General features: G+C 43.2%; 1 protein-coding gene across 4 annotated transcripts in view; it reads left to right on the forward strand.

Annotated features, from left to right (window-relative positions):
• Window positions 1–8,942: 8,942 nt before the first annotated feature.
• Window positions 8,943–25,344, forward strand: part of orc5 (origin recognition complex, subunit 5) — a 118,273-nt gene continuing 101,871 nt past the window's right edge. For 3 of the 4 annotated variants that reach the window (XM_060843153.1, XM_060843152.1, XM_060843154.1), the window contains exons 1-3: window positions 8,943–9,160; window positions 10,571–10,690; window positions 11,544–11,636. In XM_060843153.1, coding sequence (XP_060699136.1) covers window positions 10,580–10,690; window positions 11,544–11,636 — 204 coding nt within the window. In that variant the 5' untranslated portion in view covers window positions 8,943–9,160; window positions 10,571–10,579. The remainder of the gene's footprint in view (window positions 9,161–10,570; window positions 10,691–11,543; window positions 11,637–25,344) is intronic. The other variant, XM_060843156.1, reaches the window with a different exon arrangement.

The following is a 25,344-nucleotide window of genomic DNA, read 5'->3' on the forward strand; positions in this document are numbered from 1 at the left end:
TCTGACCAATAAAGGAAAGCATACCAAATGCCTTCTTCACTATCCTATCTACCTGCAACTTCACTTTCAAGGAGCTATGAACCTGCACTCCAAGGTCTCTTTGTTCAACAACAGTCCCTAGGACCTTACCATTAAATGTATAAGTCCTGCTAAGATTTACGTTCCCAAAATGCAGCACCTCGCATTTATCTGAATTAAACTCCATCTGCCATTTCTCAGCCCATTGGCCCATCTGGTCAAGATCCTGTTGTAATCTGAGGTCACCCTCTTCGCTGTCCATTATACCTCCAATTTTAGTGTCATCTGCAAACTTACTAACTGTACCTCTTATGCTCGCATCCAAATCATTTATGTAAATAACAAAAAGTAAAGGGCCCAGCACCGATCCTTGTGGCACTCCACTGGTCTCAGACCTCCAGTCTGAAAATCAACCCTCCACCACCACCTACCTTTGACCCAGTTCTGTATCCAAATGGCTAGTTCTCCCAGTATTCCATGAGATCTAACCTTGCTAATCAGTCTCCCATGGGGAACCGTATCGAACACCTTACTGAAGTCCATATAGACCACGTCTACTGCTCTGACCTCATCAATCTTCATTGTTGCTTCTTCAAAAAACTCAATCAAGTTTGTGAGACATGATTTCCGACGCACAAAACCATGTTGACTATCCATAATCAGTCCTTGCCTTTCCAAATACATGTATATCCTGTCCATTAGGAGTCCCTCCAACAACCAGCCCACCACGGACGTCAGGCTCACCGGTCTATAGTTCCCTGGCTTGTCTTTACGGCCGTCTTAAACAGTGGCACCACGGTTGCCAACCTCCAGTCTTCCAGCACTTCACCTGTGACTATCGATGATACAAATATCTCAGCAAGAGGCCCAGCAATCACTTCTCTAGCTTCCCACAGAGTTCTCGGGTACACCTGATCAGGTCCTGGGGATTTATCCACCTTTAACCATTTCACGGCATCCAGCACTTCCTCCTCTGTAATCTGGATATTTTGCAAGATGTCACCAAGATGTTCCTGCCTCAGGCGACTGACTGTGTGGAGTTTGCACGTTGTCCCCGTGTCTGCGTGGGTTTTCTCCGGGTGCTCCGGTTTCCTCCCACAGTCTAAAGATGTGCGGGTCAGGTGAATTGGCCATGTTAAATTGCCCGTCGTGTTAGGTAAGGGGTAAATGTAGGGGTATGGGTGGGTTGCGCTCCGGCGGGTCGGTGTGGACTTGTTGGGCCGAAGGGCCTGTGTCCACACTGGAAGTAATCTAATCTATTTCCCTACAGTCTATATCTTCCATATCCTTTTCCACAGTAAATACTGATGCAAAATATTCACTTAGTATCTCCCCCATTTTCTGTGGCTTCACACAAAGGCGGCCTTGCTGATCTTTGAGAGGCCCTATTCTCTCCCTAGTTATCCTTTTGTCCTTAATGTATTTGTAAAAACTCTTTGGATTCTCCTTAATTCTATTTGCCAAAGCTAGCTCATGTCCCCTTTTTGCCCTCCTGATTTCCCTCTTAAGTATACTCTTACTTTCTTTATACTCTTCTATGGATTCACTCAATCTATCACATCTATACCTGATATATGCATCCTTCTTTTTCTTAACCAAACCCTCAATTTCTTCAGTCATCCAGCATTCCCTATACCTACCAGCCTTCCTTTTCACCTTGACAGGAATATACTTTCTCTGGATTCTCGTTATCTCATTTTTGAAGGCTTCCCATTTTCCAGCCATCCCTTTACCTGTGAACATCTGCCCCCAATCAGCTTTCGAAAGTTCTTACCTAATACCGTCTAAATTGGCCTTTCTCCAATTCAGAACTTCAACTTTTAGATCTGGTCTATCCTTTACCATCACTATTTTAAAACAAATAGAATCATGGTCGCTGGCCCCAAAGTGCTACCCCACTGACACCTCAGTCACCTGCACTGACAGAGATTATCTAATCCAGTTGTAGAAGCTAGCCAAGTGGACTTTTGTAAAGCATAAATTGATTGCTTAAATATTGTAGTGGTAGAACTGTTTGTTTCAACATGCTAAATTGCCCGTAATGTTAGGTGAAGGGGTAAATGTAGGGGAATGGGTCTGGCAGGGTTGTGCTTTGGCGGGTCAGTGTGGACTTGTTGGGCCAAAGGGTTTGTTTCCACACTGTAAGTAATCTAATCTAATCTAATCTACATCCTACTCTCAAGATGTCTTTTGTTTGCAGAGCAAGCCTACCCTTTCATCTGGTGGTGAGAATGGAATACGCCGTTACAGAAGCGCATCACAGAGGAGATTATTCAAGAGGTGTACCTCTTATGTTATTTTATGTCTTATTTTATCAGGTATACTGTGGAACTATTTACTTCAGAATTGTGGTACTGTTAATTTATGTGGGTATCAGAGAACCAAAGACTGGAAACATGAAGCATAATTCAACAGTTTGCAATAACAGCCATTTTTAAGTTTTGGAATTTTACGGAAGTCTATTTTGTGCAGAAATCTCAGAAGAATCATTCAAGCACCATGATGAAACATCTTCTCAACAGTGAGATAGTGATTACTGTAACTGAATGTAAGTGCTGAGAGCCACAAACTGCAATGCCATAAAATTGAATGAGTGGAGTCTCCACTCACTCCCAGGATCTGTTCCATTCAGTGTACATGTGGGAGCAATCTTTGGACTCCAGAAGCCATCAAAGTTGCAGAATTTAATTTCAATTTTCAAACCCACCACTTAAGGAAGACAATCTTCAATCAAGTCAGACCCGCAATGATAGTGGAAACTGATCTTGTTTTTCATCTTAATATGTAACTTTTATCTTACTCACTTAAAGTCTTTACATCTGTGTTGCATCTAATAACATTATAATTTTTTAATGTAAATACTTTCCAACAATACATGTTTTATGAATTCACATTTTATTTTGTTAAAAACAAAGTTGTGCTATGGATTATTTTCAAATTAAAGCACTCAAAAACTGAAAAAGCTCTACAAACAAGATAGTACCAATTCTTAGATCACCAACTACTCTGAGGGTATACCTGATTTATGGTCATGACTAGAGGGTTGTAAACAGCACTAATGGTAACCCTCAGGTTTATGCCAATAGGCAGAATGAAATAGCAAGTAGTTTTCAAAAAATGGGCCAAAACATTTTCAATTAATGAAAGGGTTGGAGTGTCAAACACCTTCACATCTCAAGAGCTCCATTTTACAGTTTCTCTTGTTTTTTGACAAATGCATTTGCCACTAACATTTGAGAATTGTGTTGTCAGTTCTAATAAGTTCAATGTGAATGAGCTTCTGCATTTTATTATGCACATTCCTGTCTACTTTTGATAAGTCAAACACACACATTACCTCTCCCAAAAGGCAGTTCAATGCCACCAAAAGGTGTCCTAGCTCCACACCCTAAGGGGTACCTTACTTCTCAAAAAATATATTCTTGATATAAAGACAAATCCAAAAGCTTTAGACGTGCCCTAAACCAGACCTAATTCGTGCATGTGACTTTTCACACACGTGGATCACCAAATCAGTTATGATTGGAGGTCACTACTGCTTTCTCCATTTCCTCTTCCCTGCCTAAAATAGAGAATTCTGTGTTTGGGATGTGGTGGGGATGGGGGGGGGCGGCATGGGCGGGAAGCTTATGGGTTTTGGGGTCCTTAGCCACTTTCACAATGATGAAGAGATTCTCTTTCATTTCAAAGATCCAGGTCTATGGTTCAAAGGTATTTAATTGTCTGGTGTTACGATGCATAGTAAACCCTCTTGCTTAATTTAAACAAACAATACTGAAAAGATTTATCCCATGCAGTAATCTGTGAAAATTCAAGACACCAAGAACTATTTAAATAAAAACTAACAACTTTATTTCTTAAAGTATAACAGAGAATAATTAACTAACAACTATTTACAACTCCTTCCTCTAACCTATCTTTTACCTTCCCTTCTATAACACTAGTCTGATAAACACTACCCCACCTGATTAAGATTTATGAAAAACTGAATTTTTCAAAACCAATTAGCTGTCGGATCTTCTATTTGGATCTTGATGTGTCTTTTTTTCTTCTTCTTAGGGAGTATGCTTCACCAGTTACAGATCGATAAAGGTACCTTTAAAAGAGCTATTTTTCGGCAGTCTGTACACGTTGGTGATGTGGCAGTTTCTCCTCACAACTTTTTCCCCGATCTTATATACCCAAAGTATTGGATTGTGTCATTGGCTTTTAAGGTTGTCATTATACTAAATTCAAACTTGATTGGAGTTTGGTATTTTTTGGGGGATAATTTAAACTGATTGGCCTAATTTGAATCTGTTTTTTGTCTCCAGGCAACGAGCTAATTGAATTGTTCAACCAAATGTTACTCTTTTTTCAGAACAAATTTCTTAAAGATACATTACACCCACATCTTTATAACAGCTGGAAAATGCTTTGGAGCATCCTAACATCATGAAAGCTCTTAAAAGAAGTACAAGTGTATATTTTTCTATTATATGGTTGCTAATTAATGACTAACTTGAAACTGAAAACTGCTGAAAGTGTACAATTTAACACAATGCTTTATTCACGATAGTGGGAGCTGATAGCCAGGTATAGGTTCCTCCTCCCATAGACCAAATTACAGTCATTAAAATAAAGTATCTTAAGAACAAGAAACCCTTTAATCTTTATTGTTACACTATAAACATGAAGAGCTGATTCAATTCAGGATAATATAAAGTTGGATTAAACTTGTTGATGCTAATTGATGTTCTGGAAAAAAAAACTAGATGTGGCTGAGCCAGATTCTAATAAACAAAAATTATGCAACTGACTGGACTTGTATTCCTAAAATTTTAACTGTTAAAATTCAAATTCTAATCTCTCAGAAAACCCTGGACCCTTTCCTATTAGCTCCCACAGTACAATACTCCTCCCATTGAGATCAATGCCATGATCCTGTAAAATATGAACCATTTTATGTACCTTGGGTGCCTCCTTTTGATGAAGGCAGACAGATGATGACATTCATTAGCACATTCATTGTGCCAGCTGAGCTTATGATGCTTTGAGAAATGTATTTGAAAACAGTATTGGTGAAGTGGGATCTCACACTTGAGATCATGATTTGCTGACCACTAATGAACACAACGCTCTTCTATGCTTTCAAGTCATAGAGAGTATATAAGAAGCACCTGAGAGCACTGTTGAAGTACCATCAATGGATCATTTGCAAGGTCCTCCGAATCCAGTGGCAAGGAAGGCAGTCCAGTAGCAATGTCCTGTCTGAAATCAATATCTCCAGCATCAAGGCACTAATCAGACCCAGTGCAGCTGCAAAACATTTTGCTTGTAAGATAAACAGCAGACATTTAAGAAGAATTTGTTAAGTGTGTACAAGACAATTTTCTTATTCAGTATGTGGATGTACCTATTAGACAAGGTGCAAAACTTAGCTTACTTTTTGGAAATAAGGCAGGGTAGGTGACTGAGGTGTCAGTGGGGCAGCACTTTGGGGCCAGCGACCATAATTCTATTAGGTTTAAAATAATGATGGAAAAGGATAAACCAGATCTAAAAGTTGAAGTTCTGAATTGGAGAAAGGCCAATTTAGACAGTATTAAGCAAGAACTTTCGAAAGCTGATTGGGGGCAAATGTTCACAGGTAAAGGGATGGCTGGAGAATGGGAAGCCTTCAGAAATGAGATAACGAGAATCTAGAGGAAGCATATTCCTGTTAGGGTGAAAGGAAAGGCTGGTAGGTAAAGAGAATGCTGGATGACTAAAGAACTTGAGGGTTTGTTTAAGAAAAAGAAGGATGCATATATCAGGTATAGACGTGATAGATCGAGTGAATTCTTAGAAGAGTATAAAGGAAGTAGGAGTATACTTAAGAGGGAAATCAGGAGGCCAAAACGGGGACATGAGATAGCTTTGGCAAACAGAATTAAGGAAAATCCAAAGGGTTTTTACAAATACATGAAGGACAAAATGGTAACTAGGGAGAGAATAGGGCCCTCAAAGATCAGCAAGGCGGCCTTTGTGTGGAGCTGCAGAAAATGGGGGAGATACTAAATGAGTATTTTGCATCAGTATTTACTGTGGAAAAGGATATGGAAGACATAGACTGTAGGGAAATAGATGGTGACATCTTTCAAAATATCCATGTTACAGAGGAGGAAGTGCTGGATGTCTTGAAATGGGTAAACGTGGATAAATCCCCAGGACCTGATCAGGTGTACCCTAGAACTCTGTGGGAAGCTAGAGAAGTGATTGCTGGGCCTCTTGCTGAGATACTTGTATCATCAATAGTCACAGGTGAGGTGCCGGAAGACTGGAGGTTGGCTAATGTATTGCTACTGTTTAATAATGGTGGTAGGGACAAGCCAGGGAATTATAGATCAGTGAGCCTGAAGTCAGTGATGGGCAAGTTGTTGGAGGGAATCCTGATGGACAGGATGTACATGTATTTGGAAAGGCAAGGACTGATTAGGGATAGTCAACATGGTTTTGTGCATGGAAAATCATGTCTCACAAAATTGATGGAGCTTTATGAGGAAGTAACATAGAGGATTGATGAGGGCAGAGCGGTAGATGTGATTTATATGGATTTCAGTAAGGCGTTCAACAAGGTTTCCCATGGGAGACTGATTAGCAAGGTTAGATCTCACAGAATACAGGGAGAACTAGCCATTTGGATACAGAACTGGCTCAAAGGTAGAAGACAGAGGGTGGTGGTGAGGGTTGTTTTTCAGACTGGAGGCCTGTGATCAGTGGAGTGCCACAGGGATCGGTGTTGGACCCTCTACTTTTTGTCATTTATATAAATGATATGGATGCGAGCATAAGAGGTACAGTTAGTAAGTTTGCAGATGACACCAGAATTGGAGGTGTAGTGGACAGCGAGAAGGTTACCTCAGATTACAACAGGATCTTGACCAGATGGGCTAATGGGCTGAGAAGTGGCACATGGAGTTTAATTCAGATAAATGCGAGGTGCTGCATTTTGGGAAAGCAAATCTCAGCAGGTCTTATACACTTAATGGTAAGGTCCTAGGAAGTGTTGCTGAACAAAGAGACCTCTGAGTGCAGGTTCATAGCTCCTTGAAAGTGGAGTTGCAGGTAGATAGGATAGTGAAGAAGGTGTTTGGTATATTTTCCTTTATTGGTAGAGTATTGAGTACAGGAGTTTGGACATCATATTACGGTTGTATAGGCCATTAGTTAGGCCACTGTTGGAATATTCCGGTCTCCTTCCTATCGGAAAGATGTTGTAAAACTTGAAAGGGTTCAAAAAAGATTTACAAGGATGTTGCCAGGGTTGGAGGATTTGAGCTATAGGGAGAGGCTGAACAGGCTGGGGCTGTTTTCCCTGGAGTGTCGGAGGCTAAGGGGTGACCATATAGAGGTTTACAAAATTATGAGGGGTATGCACAGGGAAAATTGGCAAAGTCTTTTCCCTGGGGTCGGGGAGTCCAGAACTAGAGGGCATAGGTGTAGAGTGATAGGGTAAAGATATAAAAGAGAGCTACCGGGCAACTTTTTCATGCAGAGAGTGGCACGTGTATGGAATGAGCTGCCAGAGGAAGTGGTGGAGGCTGGTACAATTGCAACATTTAAGAGGCATTTGGATGGGTATATGAATAGGAAGGGTTTGGGAAGATATGGGCCGGGTGCTGGCAGGTGGGACTAGATTGGGTTGGGATATTTGGTCGGCATGGACGGGTTGGACTGAAGGGTCTGTTTCCATGCTGTACATCTCTATGATTCTATGTTCTGAGGAAGAGTCCCTGGACCCGAAATATTAACTCTGATTTCTCTTCACAGATGCTGCCAGGCTTGCTGAGCTTTTCCAGCAACTTCTGTTTTATTGCATTTAAGCTACTGCTCTACTTGGTACTTAGATGTAGCAGGAGCCCCCAGGAGGACAATGAAAATACTTTAGGGATATCCTTACATCATTCTGAAGAGGTAAAATATCCAAGCTGATTCATGGAAGTCATTGGCTTTACTGACTAAAATAGAAAAGGTTCAAATGGGATAGCACCAAACCCATTAGGAGGAATGAACAGAGGTAGTCGAGGAGCCAGTGATCTGAGCACACAAACCTCCCAACAACTGATCTATCTATCCTTCCAAATGCCACCCACCCAATATGTGACAGAGTCTGCAGAATGGACTTGCCAGCTACCTCAAAATCCCTTGAACCTGGGGTGAAGCAAATCATCCTTAATCCTAATGCACTGCCTATATATGAGATGAGAATTCAATCAAAAGGAGAATTACATCAAACTCTGGTTTATCACTCCAAAGCCATGGTGCACATCATCACCAAAAATTTTGGACACTCGTCAAATATATTTAAAACTGATCAATTTTGACATTTCTAAAGATTTTCTTGTTTCTTAAAGCAAACCTTCTAAGACTAACTGTGCTTTAACCAAGACTGTCCTATTTAGCTGTCTATCAGTCCTGCCTTTTCATTCATTTTCCTGGGCCCATGTCCTTCCTTTTCTAGAATAAAGCAAAGAAGTGTAGATGTTGGAAGTCTGAAACGAAAACATAAATTCCCAGATAAACTCAGCAAGTCTGGCTGTATGTGTAGTGACCCTTTGTCATGGATTGGAAACTTTAATAGATTTTTTTCGCCACTGATTCTGCCAGACCTGTTAAGTTTCTCCAAACCGTTCTGTTTTTCTAATACATTTCTAACTGTTTTCCCCAATTCTGAATGAAAGATAATTGATACGAAACGTTTGCTCTGTTTTCCCTCCTCACAGGTGCTATCTGGTCTACTGAGATCTCTCAGTATTTTCTGTTTTCGTTTCTTTTATAATGAATATAGGTATTTCCACCTATAAACTACAAGTCCCAGTGTGCTGCATGGTCGCACACCTGCGCAGTGGCATTTTGCGCAGCGCGGTGAAAGTTCATGGAAGAATTTGGCGCGTGAGGGGCAGGTTGACTCGTTGTGGCCCGGTCGGTATTAACGGTTACGGTCAGTGAGTGCGAGACCCGGTATCTGGGTCTAAAAAGTGTGCCAATCGATTTCAAACACATTCGAGTTGTAAAGGGTTGTGCTGATTTTGAACTGAGACGTGCTTTTCTTTTAAAAAAATAACAACACACAGAAGAATTGGTGCAAGTGAAGAAAATAGCAAGTAAAGCCAAGTTTTAGGTGAGTGGCATTTTTATTGACTGTCCGTGTTATCTGTTACATTATTTAAAGCTCATGATACATTTTAACAAAAAGTTTTGATATCTTAAATGGATTGAGTAAGATGGATTCGCAAGAAATTCCAGTTTTTAGACAAAATGCTTATACATTGAGCGACTTCCCCCTCCCCCTGTATGATTTTCTTACAAGTATTTTTATCTTCACTACAACTTTTCGTGCTGACATTTCAAGAGAACAAGGGCCATTAATTTACTCTGGAGGGATTTCAATTTGTTTCTTTTATCTTGTTTGCCTGTTTTTTAAATTTCCTTGTGTATTTCTCTGTCCTCCAACCCTATTACAAACCTTCGCCTGTATTATATTTTCCACCCTAACCACACATTCTGTTCCTGACCTCTTTTTGACTTGATCAAGACTTCTTACACTTTTCCTTTTACTCATTGGAAACAGATCTGAGATGTTCGCTTGGTTATGCTCTGTCAGGCCCTTTGTATTTCCAGCATTTCCTGTTATATCAAAGTTCTGCCATCTGCAGTATTTGTTTTATTTAGGATAGATAATTTGTCCAACTATCAGTGAATTGCGTTCGATCCACGGCTGTAGACATTCCTGCTTCTAACTGCATCACCTTGTGCTTTTTGAGATATTAAGCCTTCCACCTCATCTTTCAGATGCAGCTCTTGATCTTTTTGACTTTTTTGTTTTACTAATTCTGATTCTATGAGGGAACGCCTGAGGATATTTTATAATGTCTAAAGATGTTATACCCATGCAAATTGTTGTAGTAGCAATGAAGTTAAGAATAATAAGTTGAGAACAGATCTGAAAAAAAGTCTAGAAATTGAATGTGCCACATAAGACTTGATTCATCGAAAGTCTTGGATGTTTTTATTGATATTTTCTTGTCAACCTGTTCGGAGATGTCATTATACATTTCTGGAACAGATGAGACTTGAACCTAGGCCTCATGGCTCTGCACCTCAAGGGCCTTTTAGACTTCTATATATTTGCAGGTTGCAGGCACAAATGTCCTAACAGTATCATGGCCCAAGAAAGATATTAATGTTATGACTCTCTTCCTGTCTTTGAGATATAACATTACTGTACCATATGTTTATGGTTGAAATTTGTAGTCAGTTATTTTCCCTTCAACCTCATTACTCAAAAATGGAAGCCTTCCAATATGAAGGTTTAAGTGTCCTATTTGATCAAAATGCGCTAGGTCTTTTTTTGATATTACACCTTAAAAATTATTTTAAATGCAAATTGCGTAGGTAAACAAAATATCAACCTGTTCAAGGCATCAATTGCTTAAATTGATATCTATACAAAATAGTGAAAATGATCTTTTGATATATGATTAATTTAATTAGATCTTATTTAATGATCTAAAGAACATTGTTCCTACAGTTTTTAAAGATGTCTGAACTTGATCATGGCACATATCCAGAAGACAGAATTCTTTCACTGAAAGAGAAATTGATTTGTAGGGATCTTCAGATTTTAACTCTGCAATCAATACTGGGAGAGGTAATGTGTATTTTAAATAAACTGGCTGAATTTTTGATAGCATATATTTAAGCCAAAGTTCCTAAATGCACTTTTGCTTTTCGTGTATTTGAGGGATTGACATGTTATGGGATGGTGTTCAAATAACGACGGGAAACAGTGAGTGGTGAAAATAGTCTCTTTATTCAGCAATCATAGCACAAGTTTGAGGTGGCAATACACTTCTTACAAGAACCCCTTTATACAGTACACAGTTCTTACTTATATTACAATCTCATACCTTCTTTTACACAAAGATTTGAAAGGCTTATGTCCTTGGGAGACATGAGATGGGTTAAAGTGCTGGCTGCTACTTCTGATGGGATGTCTGTCTGGTCATCTTGGATAAATAGGAGCTTTTGTCTTTTAAATTAGTAAATGTTAGTAAAAATACCAGGCCTATATGCTCCACATAAGGTAGAAATCGTAATAAAAGAATGAAGGATATTAAACTGGTTACTGTCGCTGCATGGTGAGTTTTATTTACTGTTCGGAGTTTCAGTCATTCACTAGCTGTTTTGCTAGTTTCTTAAAGGGATGTGGCCCATTTAAAAGGTGTTTAAGAGATACTTCATCTCTACAGGTCCAGGAGATGGCTGGTAAGAGCTGATTAATATTATAATGTATTATGGACACTTGATGGGGATAGTATTTTTCTATATGCTGATCAGGTGTGGAAATGCAGTAATGGGTTTGAAAGCATTGTCTTTAAATGTGAATCAATTCCATAGTATCCAAAATCATTCCACCTGTGGTATTTTCTATACTTTGTTTTAAGAAATGCATACCTCTGTATGTTTTAATAATTGTGAAAATATTTCACTTGACCTTCCAGCCTCACCATTATAGTTATCCATCTGTTTTTGTGTATGGACATACCGCCACAGGGAAAACCTATGTGACAGAAACATTGCTGAAGACATTGAAGGTAAGATGAAATGAGAGCTCCAATTGCCAAACAAGCTTATTACTTATTAAGGTTCCCATGTTTCTATACATAAATTATAGATTTGCCACTGTTACTGATAACAGTACAGGCAAAGCTCATCATCTAACAAGGTGCAAGAATGTGCCAGAAAGCCTACTTAAAACTATATTAAAATTGAGGGGCATGCTTGGCATTTGAGTTGCTGAGGTGAAAAATAACATTTATTGTCATCTAAGAATGTGAAATGATGATGAACCCTGCGAAATAAGGTAATATATACAAATGTGAGTGAAACTGGTCTGTTTTCAAAGGTATAAGTTTGATTGGCATTTCTTCACTTATTTTGTGTTTAAAATGTTTGACACCTCACATTTATAATATTTGTATTTTAGTGTGGAGTTTGATGCTCATATCACTTTTGGCAATTTAAAGGTTGCAGTTTCTTGCAGTTCTCATCGTCATAATGTTAGATTCTTTTCCTGAGGTTTCACACATGAGATGCAATTCGTACACACCAACTTCTGCAAACAGTTGAAGTTTATTACAACCTTTACAAGTTAGGTGACCCCTTTGACACTCTTTGCAGGTGTGCAAAGTCGAATCAAACGAGCCCAAAACAAAGGTCAATTGCTACTGCTAACAGGTACTTTCCCTGACCTATCCATAACAACATGTTACCCAGGAACAATGGTAGGATGAGATCATCCTCAGAGATAATGAAAATGCCCTAATCTTGGGGAATCGTTATGTAAATGGTTTCCTGACTCCGTGATTCCCCAAGACAATGTAGGTGTGATATGTCCTAGCTTTGAGGCGGCCCTGCAAACGAGTTCTGGCTCTGCCACTTCCCCAAACAATGCAGATGTGATAGAACATTACAGCGCAGTACAGGCCCTTCGGCTCTCGATGTTGCGCCGCCCTATCATACTAATCTGAAGCCCATCCCACCTACACTATTCCATGTCTGTCCATATGTCTGTTCAATGACGACTTAAATGCACTTAAACTTGGCAAATCTACTACCGTTGCAGGCAAAGCATTCCATACCCTTACTACTCTGAGTAAAGAAACTACCTCTGACATCTGTCTTATACCTATCTCCCTTCACTTTAAAGTTGTATCCCCTCGTGTTTGCCGTCCCCATACTGGGAAAAAGGCTCTCCCTGTCCACCCTATGATTATCTTGTATGTCTCTATTAAGTCACCTCTCAACCTTCTTCTCTCTAACGAGAACAGCCTCAAGGCCCTCAGCCTTTCCTTGTAAGATATTCCTTCTATACCAGGTAACATCCTAGTAAATCTCCTCTGCACCCTTTCCAAAGCTTCCACATCCTTCTTATAATGCGGTGAGCAGAACCGTAAACAATACTCCAAGAGTGGCCAGACCAGAGCTTTATACAGCTGCAGCATAACCTCCTGGTTCCGGAACTCAATCCTTCTATTAATAAAGGCCAAGACACTGTATGCCTTCTTAACAACCCTGTCAATCTGGGTGGCAACTTTCAGGGTTCTGTGTACATGGACACCACTATCTCTCTGCTCATCTGCACTTCCAAGAATCCTACCATTAGTCCAGTACTTTGCATTCCGATTATTCCGTTCAAAGTGTATCACCTCACGTTTGTCCACATTAAACTGTTTCATTATCGGGGGATGATCGCACAGGCAAATCTGATTGGCTGGGGGATGACTATGAAAGCATTTCTGTATGTAAGGGGGTGAATGAGAGTTTAATTTGACCAAATGAAGTCATAGAGATGTACAGCATGGAAACAGACCCGTTGGTCCAACCCGTCCATGCCGACTAGATATCCCAACCCAATCTGGTCCCACCTGCCAACACCCGGCCCATATCCCTCCAAACCTTCCTATTCATTTACCCATCCAAGTGCCTCTTAAATGTTGCAATTGTACCAGCCTCCACCACATCCTCTGGCAGCTCATTCCATACACTTACCACCCTCTGCATGAAAAAGTTGCCCCTTAGGTCTCTTTTATATCTTTCCCCTCTCACCTTAAACCTATGCCCTCTAGTTCTGGACTCCCTGACCCCAGGGAAAATGCTTTGTCTATTTATCCTATCCATGCCCCTCATAATTTTGTAAACCTCTGTAAGGTCACCCCTTAGCCTCTGACGCTCCAGGGAAAACAGCCCCAGCTTGTTCAGCCTCTCCCTGTAGCTCAGATCCTCCAACCTTGGCAGCATCCTTGTAAATCTTTACTGAACCCTTCCAAGTTTCGCAACCTCTTTCTCATAGGAAGGAGACCAGAATTGCACACAATATTCCAACAGTGGCCTAACCAATGTCCTATACAGCCACAACATGACCTTCCAACTCCTGTACTCAATACTCTGACCAATAAAGGAAAGCATACCAAACGCCTTCTTCACTATTCTGTCTACCTGCGACTCCACTTGCATGGAGCTATGAACCTGCACTCCAAGGTCTCCTTGTTCAGCAACACTCCCTAGGTCCTTGCCATTAAGTGTATAAGTCCTGCTAAGATTTGGGCGACACAGTGGTTAGCACTGTTGTCTCACAGCGCCTGAGACCCGGGTTCAATTCCCGACTCAGGTGACTGTGTGGAGTTTGCACGTTCTCCCTGTGTCTGCGTGGGTTTCCTCTGGGTGCTCCGGTTTCCTCCCACAGTCCAAAGATGTGCGGGTCAGGTGAATTGGCCGTGCTAAATTGCCCGTAGTGTTAGGTAAGGGGTGAATGTAGGGGTATGGGTGGGTTGCGCTTCGGTGGGTCGGTGTGGACTTGTTGGGCCGAAGGGCCTGTTTGCACACTGTAAGTAATCTAATCTAATCAAAAATTTGCTTTCCCAAAATGCAGCACCTCGCATTTACCTGAATTAAACTCCATCTGCCACTTGTCAGCCCATTGGCCCATCTGGTCCAGATCCTGTTGTAATCTGAGGTAACCCTCTTCGCTGTCCACTACACCTCCAATTTTGGTGTCATCTGTGAGTTACAACGGATAGTTACCCAGATTCTTGCATGTTATCTTTGAGACCCATTTCCAGAATGTTCAGCTTCTTAGAGAAAGACAGTTAATCTTTTAACGTTACATTACTGTCCAGAGAGATAGTACAATTTAATCTTTTAACATTACATTCCATCCTTTTATCATTCCATGATAACTCTCTTAGTTGGGCACAGAGAAGGGCCTTAGCAGTTTATTCATAAGGATCCCGCAGCCAATGTTTCAGCAAGTCATTGAGAGACAGCATGCAATGAGTAAGACAGCAAATATTACTAGTCTGTGGAGTAAATAGGATCCCCGAACAGCTACCCTAGCTGGTCTTCTACATTCTGAGGACCCTGTCTGAAATCATCTGATTGGTACTGAATGGCGTGTTATGTTCTATGATTCATCTGTAATGTGGATAATGAATTTATTTCCCACAATTGTACAGACGCCTCCTTGTTGGGTCAATAAATAGTCAACGGCATATTTAGTCTGTTGTGCATAGAGCCTTAATTCTGCCAATTCACGATTAACTGATTCTGAAGTCCGAGGAACAGACAGACGTTTCTGTGGCCAGCAGTGAAAAATCAGAATGGTGTATTGCTTCCCTGGTGCCAGGATCAAGGATGTCTCAGAGAGGGTGCAGCATGTTCTCACGGGGGAGAGGGGCCAGCAAGAGGTCATGGTCCACATTGGAACCAACGACCTAGGAAGGGAAAAGGTTGAGATTCTGATGGGAGATTACAGGGAGTTAGGCAGAAATTTCAAAAGGAGGTCCTCGAGTGTAATAATATCTGGATTACTCCCGGTGAGGACAGGAATAGGAGGATAGAGCTAATGAATGCATGGCTGAGGAGCTGGTGTATGGGAGAAAGATGCACATATTTGGATCATTGAAAATTCTTTTGGGGTAGAAGTGACCTGTACAAGAAGGACGGATTGCACCTAAATTGGAAGGGGACTAATCTACTGGCAGGGAAATTTGCAAGAGCTGTTTGAAAGGATTTTAGTTGTGGGGGGTGGGGGGGGGATGTTCAATCTGAGGCTGGAACAGTTCAGAACTGAAGCGTGTCAAACAGTCAGGGCAGGCAGGGACAAGATAGGACGAAATTAAACTGCATTTATTTCAATGCAAGGGACCTAACAGGGAAGGCAGATGAACTTAGGGCATGGTTAGGAACATGGGACTGGGGTATCATAGCAATTATAGAAGCGTGGCTCAGGGATGGGCAAGACTGGCAGCTTAATGTTCCTGGATACAAATGCTACAGGAAGGATAGAAAGGGAGGCAAAAGAGGAGGGGAGTGGTGTTTTTGATGAGGGATAGCATTACAGCTGTGCTGAGGGAGGATATTCCTGGGAATAGATTCAGGGAAGTTATTTGGGTGGAACTGAGAAATAAGAAAGGGATGATAACCTTATTGGGATTGTATTATAGATCCCCTAGTAGTCAGGGGGAAAGTGAGAAACAAACTTGTAAGGAGATCTCAGCTATCTGTAAGAAAAATAGGGTGGTTGTGGTAGGGAATTTTACCTTTCCAAACAATAACTGGGACTGCCATAGTGTTAAGCGTTTTGATGGAGAGGAATTTGTCAAGTGTGTACGAGACAATTTTCTGATTCAGTATGTGGATGTACCTACTAGAGAAGGTGCAAAACCTGACCTACTCTTGGGAAATAAGGCAGGGCAGGTGACTGAGGTGTCAGTTGGGAGTATTTTGGGGCCAGCGACCATAATTCTATTAGATTTAAAATAATGATGGAAACGGATAGACCAGATCTAAAAGTTGAAGTTCTAAATTGGAGAAAGGCCAATTTTGACAGTATTAGGCAAGAACTTTCGAAAGCTGATTGGGGGCAGATGTTCGCAGGTAAAGGGACGAATGGAAAATGGGAAGCCTTCAGAAATGAGATAACGAGAATCCAGAGAAAGTGTATTCCTGTCAGGGTGAAAGGAAAGGCTGGTAGGTATAGGAAATGCTGGATGACTAAAGAAATTGAGCGTTTCGTTAAGAAAAAGAAGGAAGCATATGTAAGGTATAGACAGGATAGATCGAGTGACTCCTTAGAGTATAAAGCAAGTAGGAGTATACTTAAGAGGGAAACCAGGAGGGCAAAAAGGGGACATGAGCTAGCTTTGGCAAATAGAATTAAGGAGAATCCAAAGAGTTTTTACAAATACATTAAGGACAAAATGGTAACTAGGGAGAGAATAGGCTCCTCAAATATCAGCAAGGCGGCCTTTGTATGGAGTCGCAGAAAACGGGGGAGATACTAAATGAGTATTTTGCATCAGTATTTACTATGGAAAAGGATATGGAAGATATAGATTGGAGGGAAATACATGGTGACATATTGCAAAATGTCCAGAATACAGAGGAGGAAGTGCTGGATGTCTTGAAACGGAAAAATCCCCAGGACATGACCAGGTGTACCCAGGAACTCTGTTGGAAGCTAGAGAAGTGATTGCTGGGCCTCTTGCTGAGATATTTGTATCATCGATAGTTACAAGTGAGGTGCCGGAAGACTGGAGGTTGGCTAATGTGGTGCCACTGTTTAAGAAGGGTGGTAAAGACAAGCTAGGGAACTATAGACCAGTGAGCCTGATGTTGCTGGTGGGCAAGTTTTGGGAGGGAATCCTGATGGACAGGATGTACATGTATTTGGAAAGGCAAGAACTGATTAGGGATGGTCAACATGGCTTTGTGCATAGGAAGTCATGTCTCACAAACTTGATTGAGTTTTTTGAAGAAATAACAAAGAAGATTGATGAGGGCAGAGCGGTAGATGTGATTTATATGGACTTCAGTAAGGCGTTCGACAAGGTTCCCCATGAGAGACTGATTAGCAAGGATAGATCTCTCAATACAGGGAGAACTAGCCATTTGGATACAGAACTGGCTTAAAGGTAGAAACCAGAGTGTGGTGGTGGAGGGTTGTTTTTCAGACTGGAGGCCTGTGACCAATGGAGTGTCACCAGGATTGGTGCTGGGTCCTCTACTTTTTGTCATTTACATAAATGATTTGGATGCAAGCATAAGAGGTACAGTTCGTAAGTTTGCAGATGGCACCAAGATTGGAGGTGTAGTGGACAACGAAGAGGGTTACCTCCGCTTACAACAGGATCTTGGCTAGATGGGCCAGTGGGCTGAGAAGTGGCAGATGGAGTTTAATTCAAGTAAATGCGAGATGCTGCATTTTGGGAAAGCAAATCTTAGCAGGACTTCTACACTTAATGGTAAGGTCCTAGGAAGTGTTGCTGAACAAAGAGACCTTGGAGTGCAGGTTCATAGCTCCTTGAAAGTGGAGTCGCAGGTAGATAGGATAGTGAAGATGGTGTTTGGTATGCTTTCCTTTATTGGTCAGATATTGAGTACAGGAGTTGGGAGCCATGTTGTGGCGGTACAGGACATTGGTCAGGCCACTGTTGGGATATTGGTCTCCTTCCTATCGGAAAGATGTTGTGAAACTTGAAAGGGTTCAGAAAAGATTTACAAGGACATTGCCAGGGTTGGAGGATTTGAGCTATAGGGAGAGTCTGAACAGGCTGTGGCTGTTTTCCTTGGAGCATCAGAGGCTGAGGGGTGACCTTCTAGAGGTTTACAAAGCTATGAGGGGCATGAATAGGATAAATAGACAATGTCTTTTCCCTGGGATTGGGGAGTCCAGAACTAGAGGGCATAGGTTTAGGGTGAGAGGGGAAAGATATAAAAGAGACCTACGAGGCAACTTTTTTGCAAAGAGGGTGGTACATGTTTGGAATGAGCTGCCAGAGGATGTGGTGGAGGCCGGAACAATTGCAACATTTTAAGAGGCATTTTCATGGGTAAATGAATAGGAAGGGTTTGGAGGGATATGGGCCAGGTGCTGGCAGGTGGGACTAGATTGCATTGGGATGTCTGGTCGGCATGGACGGGTTGGACCGAAGGGTCTGTTTCCATGCTGTACATCTCTCACTCTATGACTCTATAACTGAATTTAGTCCCCTTATGATACTGTTTCTGAGAATGGTCAACCCACTAATGAGGTAGTTTCTGTTGTTTGCTATGATCATCCCTGCCGATCCTCCTAGGGACAGCGCGTCCAGGAACCCGTAGCCTAGAGTGGATCTCAGAGTTACTGGGTCCCTCCAATCTGCACAGGATCTTTCCCTACAGCTTGGGCTACTATCTGCAGCAGGTAGGGGCCACAGGACAGTGAGTGATCTTACTGTTCCGATAGTGAATAGGACAGGAACAGTCGGGCTGTCCGTTAGGAAGGCCCTGTTGAGAAGGAACACAAACCCTCTGTTGGCCCGGTAGCACTTAATTGCTTTGTTGCTGTCAGCCGCGAACTGTATGTACTACTGCCCTATCCTGGCTGGAGTTTGCCCTGATCCGATCAGCTGGTAATCAGAAAAAGGGTATGGTCAAAAGGCTGAGCTGACATGGGTATCGTTGCAATGCCTGCAAATGAACTGCAGTAACATTTAAGCGCTTTTGCTGGTCACAGATGCAGATGAACATTCCATGGCTGACCTGACAATGCCTGTGGGTACACTGTTTCGTAGAACATAAAACATAAAAAAACACAGCACAGAATAGGCCCTTCAGCCCACAATATTGTGCCAAGGATTAATCCTAATCTAAAATAAAACAACCTAACCAACGCACCTCTCAATTCACTGCTGTCCATGTGCATGTCTGTCAGTTTCTTAAATGTCCCTAATGACTGCTTCCAGCACCACTGCTGGCAACGCATTCCATTCATTCACATCTCTGCGTAAAGAACCTACCTCTTGTTTCCTCTGTACCTTCCTCCTAACACCTTAAAACTATGACCCCTTGTGGCAATCAATCCTGCCCTGGGGAAAAGTCTCTGGCTATCGATTCTATGCCTCTCATTACCTTGTACACCTTGATCAGGTCACCTCTCTTCCTCCTTTTCTCCAGAAAGAAAGGTCTGAGCTTAGTCAACCTCTCTTTGTAAGACAAGCCCTCCAGTCCAGGTAGCATCCTGGTCAACTTCTTTACACCCTCTCTAAAGCCTCTGCATCCTTCCTATAATAGGGCGACCAGAACTGGACACAATATTCTAAGTGTGGTTTCACCAGGGTTTTGTAGAGCTACACTAAAACTTGCAGCTCTTAAACTCAATCCTCTGTTAATGAAAGCCAAAACACCATATGTTCTCTTAACAATCCTATCCACTTGGGTGGCAACCTTGAGGGATCTATGCATCTGAACAACAAGATCCTGCTGTTCCACCACACTGCCAAGAATCTTGTCTTTAATCCTGTATTCAGCGTTCAAGTTCAACCTTCCAAAATGTATCACTTCATATTTATCCAGGTTGAACTCCATCTGCTATTTCTCAGCCCAGCTCTGCATCCCGTCAATGTCACACTGCAGCCTGCAACAGCCCTCGATACTATCAACAGCATCTCCAATCTTTGTGTCATTAGCAAATTTCCTAATCCACCCCTCAACCTCCTCATCCAAGTCATCTGTAAAAACTACAAAGAGCAGAGGCCCAAGAACTGCCCTGCAGGGCACTGCTCACCACTGACCACCAAGCAGAATACTTTCCATCGACAACCATTCTCTGCCTTCTGTGAGCCAAACAATTCTGAGTCCAGAGAGCTAAATCTCTCTGCACCCAAATCTCCTGACTTTATGAATGAGCCTACCATGGGGAACCTTATCAAATGCCTTGCGGAAGTCCATACACACCACGTCCACTGTCCGGCCTTCGTCAGCCTGTCTCATCACCTCAAAGTACTCAATAAGATTTGTGAGGCATGACCTGCCCCTCGCAAAGCCATGCTGGCTGCTTTTAATCATGCTATGCTTTTCCAAACAGCCATAAATCCTTTCCCTCATAATGCTTTCCAAAACCTTGCTGACCACAGATGCCAGGGATTTCCTTATTCTCCTTGAAAAGAGGAACAAAATTCACGTCCCTCCAATCATCTGGTATGCTGTCCGCGGGGAGTGAGGAAGCAAATATGTTCGTCAGCGGCTTGGCAACCTCCTTTCTTGCTTCCTGGAGGACCTAGGATAAATCTGATCTGGCTCTGGGAACTTATCAATCTTAACGTTTGCCAAAATTTTCAGCACATCAGCATCCTCAATATTGATCTGTTCAAGCTTGCTTCCTGACTCCTCAAAGTTCTCTTTCACAACAAGATCCTTTTCCTTAGTGGATACCAAAGCCAAAACTCATTTTGGGCTTCACCTATCTGTGCAGGCTCCACGCACAAATTCCCTACACTAAAAGTTTGTGAGAAGATTTGTAGCTCGGGTGCACGTTGTTGTGGTTCTGTTCGCCGAGCTGGGAGTTTTTGTTGCAAACGTTTCGGCCCCTTTCTAGGTGACATCTTCAGTGCTTGGGAGCCTCCTGTGAAGCGCTTCTGTGCTGATTCCTCCGGCATTTATACTGGTTTGAATCTGCTGCTTCCGGTTGTCAGTAGCTGTCCGCTGCAGTGGCCGGTATATAGGGGCTAGGTTGATGTGTTTGTTGATAGAATTTGTGGATGAGTGCCATGCCTCTAGGAATTCCCTGGCTGTTCTCTGTTTGGCTTGCCCTATAATAGTGTTGTCCCAATCGAATTCATGTTGTTTGTCATCTGAGTGTATGGCTACCAAGGATAGCTGGTCGTGTTGTTTCATGGCTAGTTGGTGCATCACTCGCAATAACTGTTCCTTAAACAGTTTCCACATGTCTGTTGTGCTCTTTCTGTGGAACAATTGCTCCCAATCTGTACTTCCCAACTCCTGTCTGAGAGTGTTATAATTTTCCTTTCCCTAATTAAATATCTTGCCATGGTAACTGCTGCCTTCCCTTTTCAAGGCTATCGTAAAGGCAGTTGTGGTCACTATCACCAAAGTGTTCTCCCACCGTGAGATCTGACACATGTACTGGCTCGGCGGCATGGTGGCTCAGTAATTAGCACTGTTGCCTCACAGCACCAGGGTCCCAGGTTCGATTCCAGCCTCGGGCGACTGTCTGTGTGGAGTTTGCAGGGTCTCCACATGGCTGCGTGGGTTTCTTCCGGGCGCTCCGGTTTCCTCCCACAGTCCAAAGATGTGCAGGTTTGGTGAATTGGCCCGTAGTGTTAGGTGCATTAGTCAGGGGTAAATATAGGGGAAAAGGTCTGGGTGGGTTGCTGTTCGGAGAGTCGGTGGGACTTGTTGGGCCGAAGGGCCTGTTTCCACACTGTAGGGAGTCTAATCTAATCTAATCTAATCATTGCCAAGCACCAAATCCAAAATGGCACCACCCCTTGTTGGCCTGTCTACATCCTGAGTAAAGAAACCCTCCTGAACACACTTGACAAAAACGGCTCCATCCACACCATCTGCACGAAGGAGGTTCCAGTCAATAGTGGGAAAGTTGAAGTCATCCATAACAACAACCCTGCTACATCTGCATTTTTCCAAAATCTGCCAGCCTATGAGTTCTCCAACCTCCCTACTGCTATTAGGGGTTCTGTAGCAAACCCACAATGAGGTGGCTGCTCCATTGCTGTTCCTAACCTCCACCCATACTGACTTAGTAGACAAACCTTCCTCGACAACCTTCATTTCTGTAGCTGTGATGCACTCTCTGATTAGCAATGCTACACCCCCACCCCCATGTCATTTTTATTTTGTAACATTCTAAACCCTGCAACATCTAGTAACCATTCCTGCCCCTGTGAAACCCACGTCTCCGTTATAGCGACAAAATCATACTATCAAGTACTGATTAAGGCTCTAAGTTCATCACTTTTTCTGACACTGCTTGCGTTAAAGCAGACACACTTTGTTTCATCACATGAAAAATCTTCCTGATAGATTCACTGCAACCTGTCATTGTCCCATCTACAACTGCCCCCTCTCAGATATGTAGCTCTGGGTCCCACCCCCCTGCCAAACTAGTTTAAACCCTCCCGAACCACACAAGCAAATCTCCCACCCAGGACATTTGTGCCCCTCCAGTGCAGGTGCAACCCGTCCTTCATGTACAGGTCCCACTTTTCCCAGAAAGCATCCCAATGGTCTAAGTATCTGAAGCCCTCCCTCCCGCACCAGCTGCGCAGCCGTGTGTTAAGCTGTGAACACTACTCGTCCTGCTCTTCAGCTTCCAACCTAGCTCTCTGTAGTCACTTTTCAGATCCTCAATCCTTTTCCTAGCTAATCATTGATGTCAATACCACGATTTCTGGCTTCTCACCCTCCCTGTTCAGATTCTTGTAAACCCGATTGGCGAGATCCCGGACCCTGGCACTGGAGAGGCAACATGCCTTCCGGGAATCCAGTTCCTGATCACAAAATCCCCTGTCAATCCGTCTAACTATTCTTTCACCCCCCCCACCCCACCCTCCCTTCTGAGCCACAGGGGAGCTCAGTGGCAGAGACCTGACAACTATGGCTTTCCCTTGGTAGGCTGTCCCCAAAAGCAGTATCCAAAATGGTATACTTATTGCTGAGGAGAACAGCCACAAGGTATCCCTGCTCTGTCTGTTGGTTCTCTTTCTTCCCCTTGACTGTAACCCAGCAATCTTTATCCTGTGTCTGAGGAGTGACCACCTCCCTGTACATCTTCTCAATTTCCCCCTCAGCCTCCTGGATGATCTGCAGATCTCAAGAAACTGAAGTTGGGTGCACTTCTCGTAGATGTGGCCAGTGGAAACATGTCGTGTCTCTCACTGCTACATGCTGTAGAAAGAACATGCAACTGCCCTATCAGCCATACCCCGCTAATTTGAAAGCTAGATCTCACCGACTTAAAAAACAATCACTTACCCTTCCTGGCAGCCCTTTCTTCTCTCCACCCTCTCTCCTCACTGCTCTATTAAAAAATGGAGGCCAGACTCCCGAGGTAAGTCCCTTTTTAAGTGGGAAAACTTACCCTTCCTGGCAGGCCCCGCTTCTCTCTGCCCTCTGTCCTCACCGCTGTGCTAAATAAAGGGAGATTCTGTGACCAAGGTATTGGCACAAACCCTCCCTTGTTCTGAGAAGCAAAGCGGATAGCTTGTGGGGTCATGGGAAGCAGTACCTTCTCTTTCCTGGGCTCCTGTGTAATTATGGGACTGAGTCTTATCTCAATTTATCAGCTCTGTGCACTGACCCAAAGCCATCCTTCTAAGCCTCCCACTCTGGCCTACACGGGACATCTGAGGTATCTACTGTATGTGTGTTGAGTGTCCCATCTGGGAATGGCAACAAATAAAACATCTACTGATTGGGGGAGTGGGTAACATATAGTCCGATTACTGTGCATACGCATATGTGTCTTATAAAACAAATTGTCTTCTAGGCCGAATACCATGATGGCGGCTGTGGTGCTGTACTCTGCGAGTATAGTTGTCAGTCTATTTGAGGGGACCATCATTTACAGTCACTTATATGGACCCAATTGTTTTGTCTTTAGACTTTGACTGCTGTCAGCATTCGTAGGAACACCCTTTCCATCTTTGTCTAAGCTTGGGGTGGACCCAGTTTTTGGTCAGCACAAACTTTCCTGTCTGCAGGCTGGGAAGTTCATTTCGATTGTTGAAGTTCTGGTTCACAATTGTAGTGGTGATCCAAAGGCATTCCTGATCTGATCTGTGAGTGAAGGAACTTTAAAGACTAGATTAGCTACCGAAAGTGTGCCTGCATTTCCTCTCCTTTAATACTTACATCTGTGTGGGTGGGCGGTATTGTCTGCATCCCAAGGGGTCCTACTGGGTTGGCCGTAGATTATCTCAGCTGCTGACAGCCCAGTGGTCCTGTGTGGGGTAATCCTCATGTGATGCAGGGCCAAAGGCAAGACCTTCAACCAGGTCAGGCCCGTTTCACATGTCAGCTTAGTCAATTTGGTTTTAAGGGTTCTGTTATTTCTGCCACCTCCAAACAGACCCTACTACCAAGGATATATTTCCCTCCCCTCCCCTATCAGCGTTCTGGAAAGACCACTCCCTCCGTGACTCCCTCTTCAAGTCCACACCCCCCACCAACCCAAATGCAAAACTTGCGCCCACGCCTTCCCCCCTCACTTCCCTCTAAGGCCCCAAGGGATCTTTCCATATCCGTCACAAGTTCACCTGTACCTCCACACGTCATTTACTGGATCCGCTGCACCCGATGTGGCCTCCACACACATCATTACTGCATTCGCTGCACCTGATGTGGAGAGACAGGCCGCCTACTTGCGGAATGTTTCAGGGAACACCTCTGGGACACCCGGACCAACCGCCCCGTGGCTCAACACTTTAACTCCCCCTCCCACTCCGCCAAGGACATGCAGGTCCTTGGCCACCTCCATCGCCAGACCATGGCAACACGACGCCTGGAGGAAGAGCGCCTCATCTTCCGCCTAGGAACCCTCCAGCCACAAGGGATGAATGCAGATTTCTCCAGTTTTCTCATTTCCTCTCCCCCTACCTTGTCTCAGTCAAATCCCTCGAACTCAGCACCGCCTTCCTAACCTGCAATCTTCTTCCTGACCTCTCCGCGCCCACCCCCACTCTGGCCTATCACCCTCACCTTGACCACCTTCCACCTATTGCATTTCCAACGCCCCTCCCCCAAGTCCCTCCTCCCTACCTTTTATCTTAGCCTGCTGGACACATTTTCCTCATTCCTGAAGAAGGGCTTATGCCCGAAACTTCGACTCTCCTGCTCCTTGGATGCTGCCTGACCTACTGCGCTTTTCCAGCAACACATTTTCAGCTCTGATCTCCAGCATCTGCAGTCCTTACTTTCTCCTTTTCTGAATTAGGGGCAGCT

The sequence above is a fragment of the Hemiscyllium ocellatum genome, chromosome 23 (assembly GCF_020745735.1).
Source record: "Hemiscyllium ocellatum isolate sHemOce1 chromosome 23, sHemOce1.pat.X.cur, whole genome shotgun sequence".
Taxonomy (NCBI): domain Eukaryota; kingdom Metazoa; phylum Chordata; class Chondrichthyes; order Orectolobiformes; family Hemiscylliidae; genus Hemiscyllium; species Hemiscyllium ocellatum.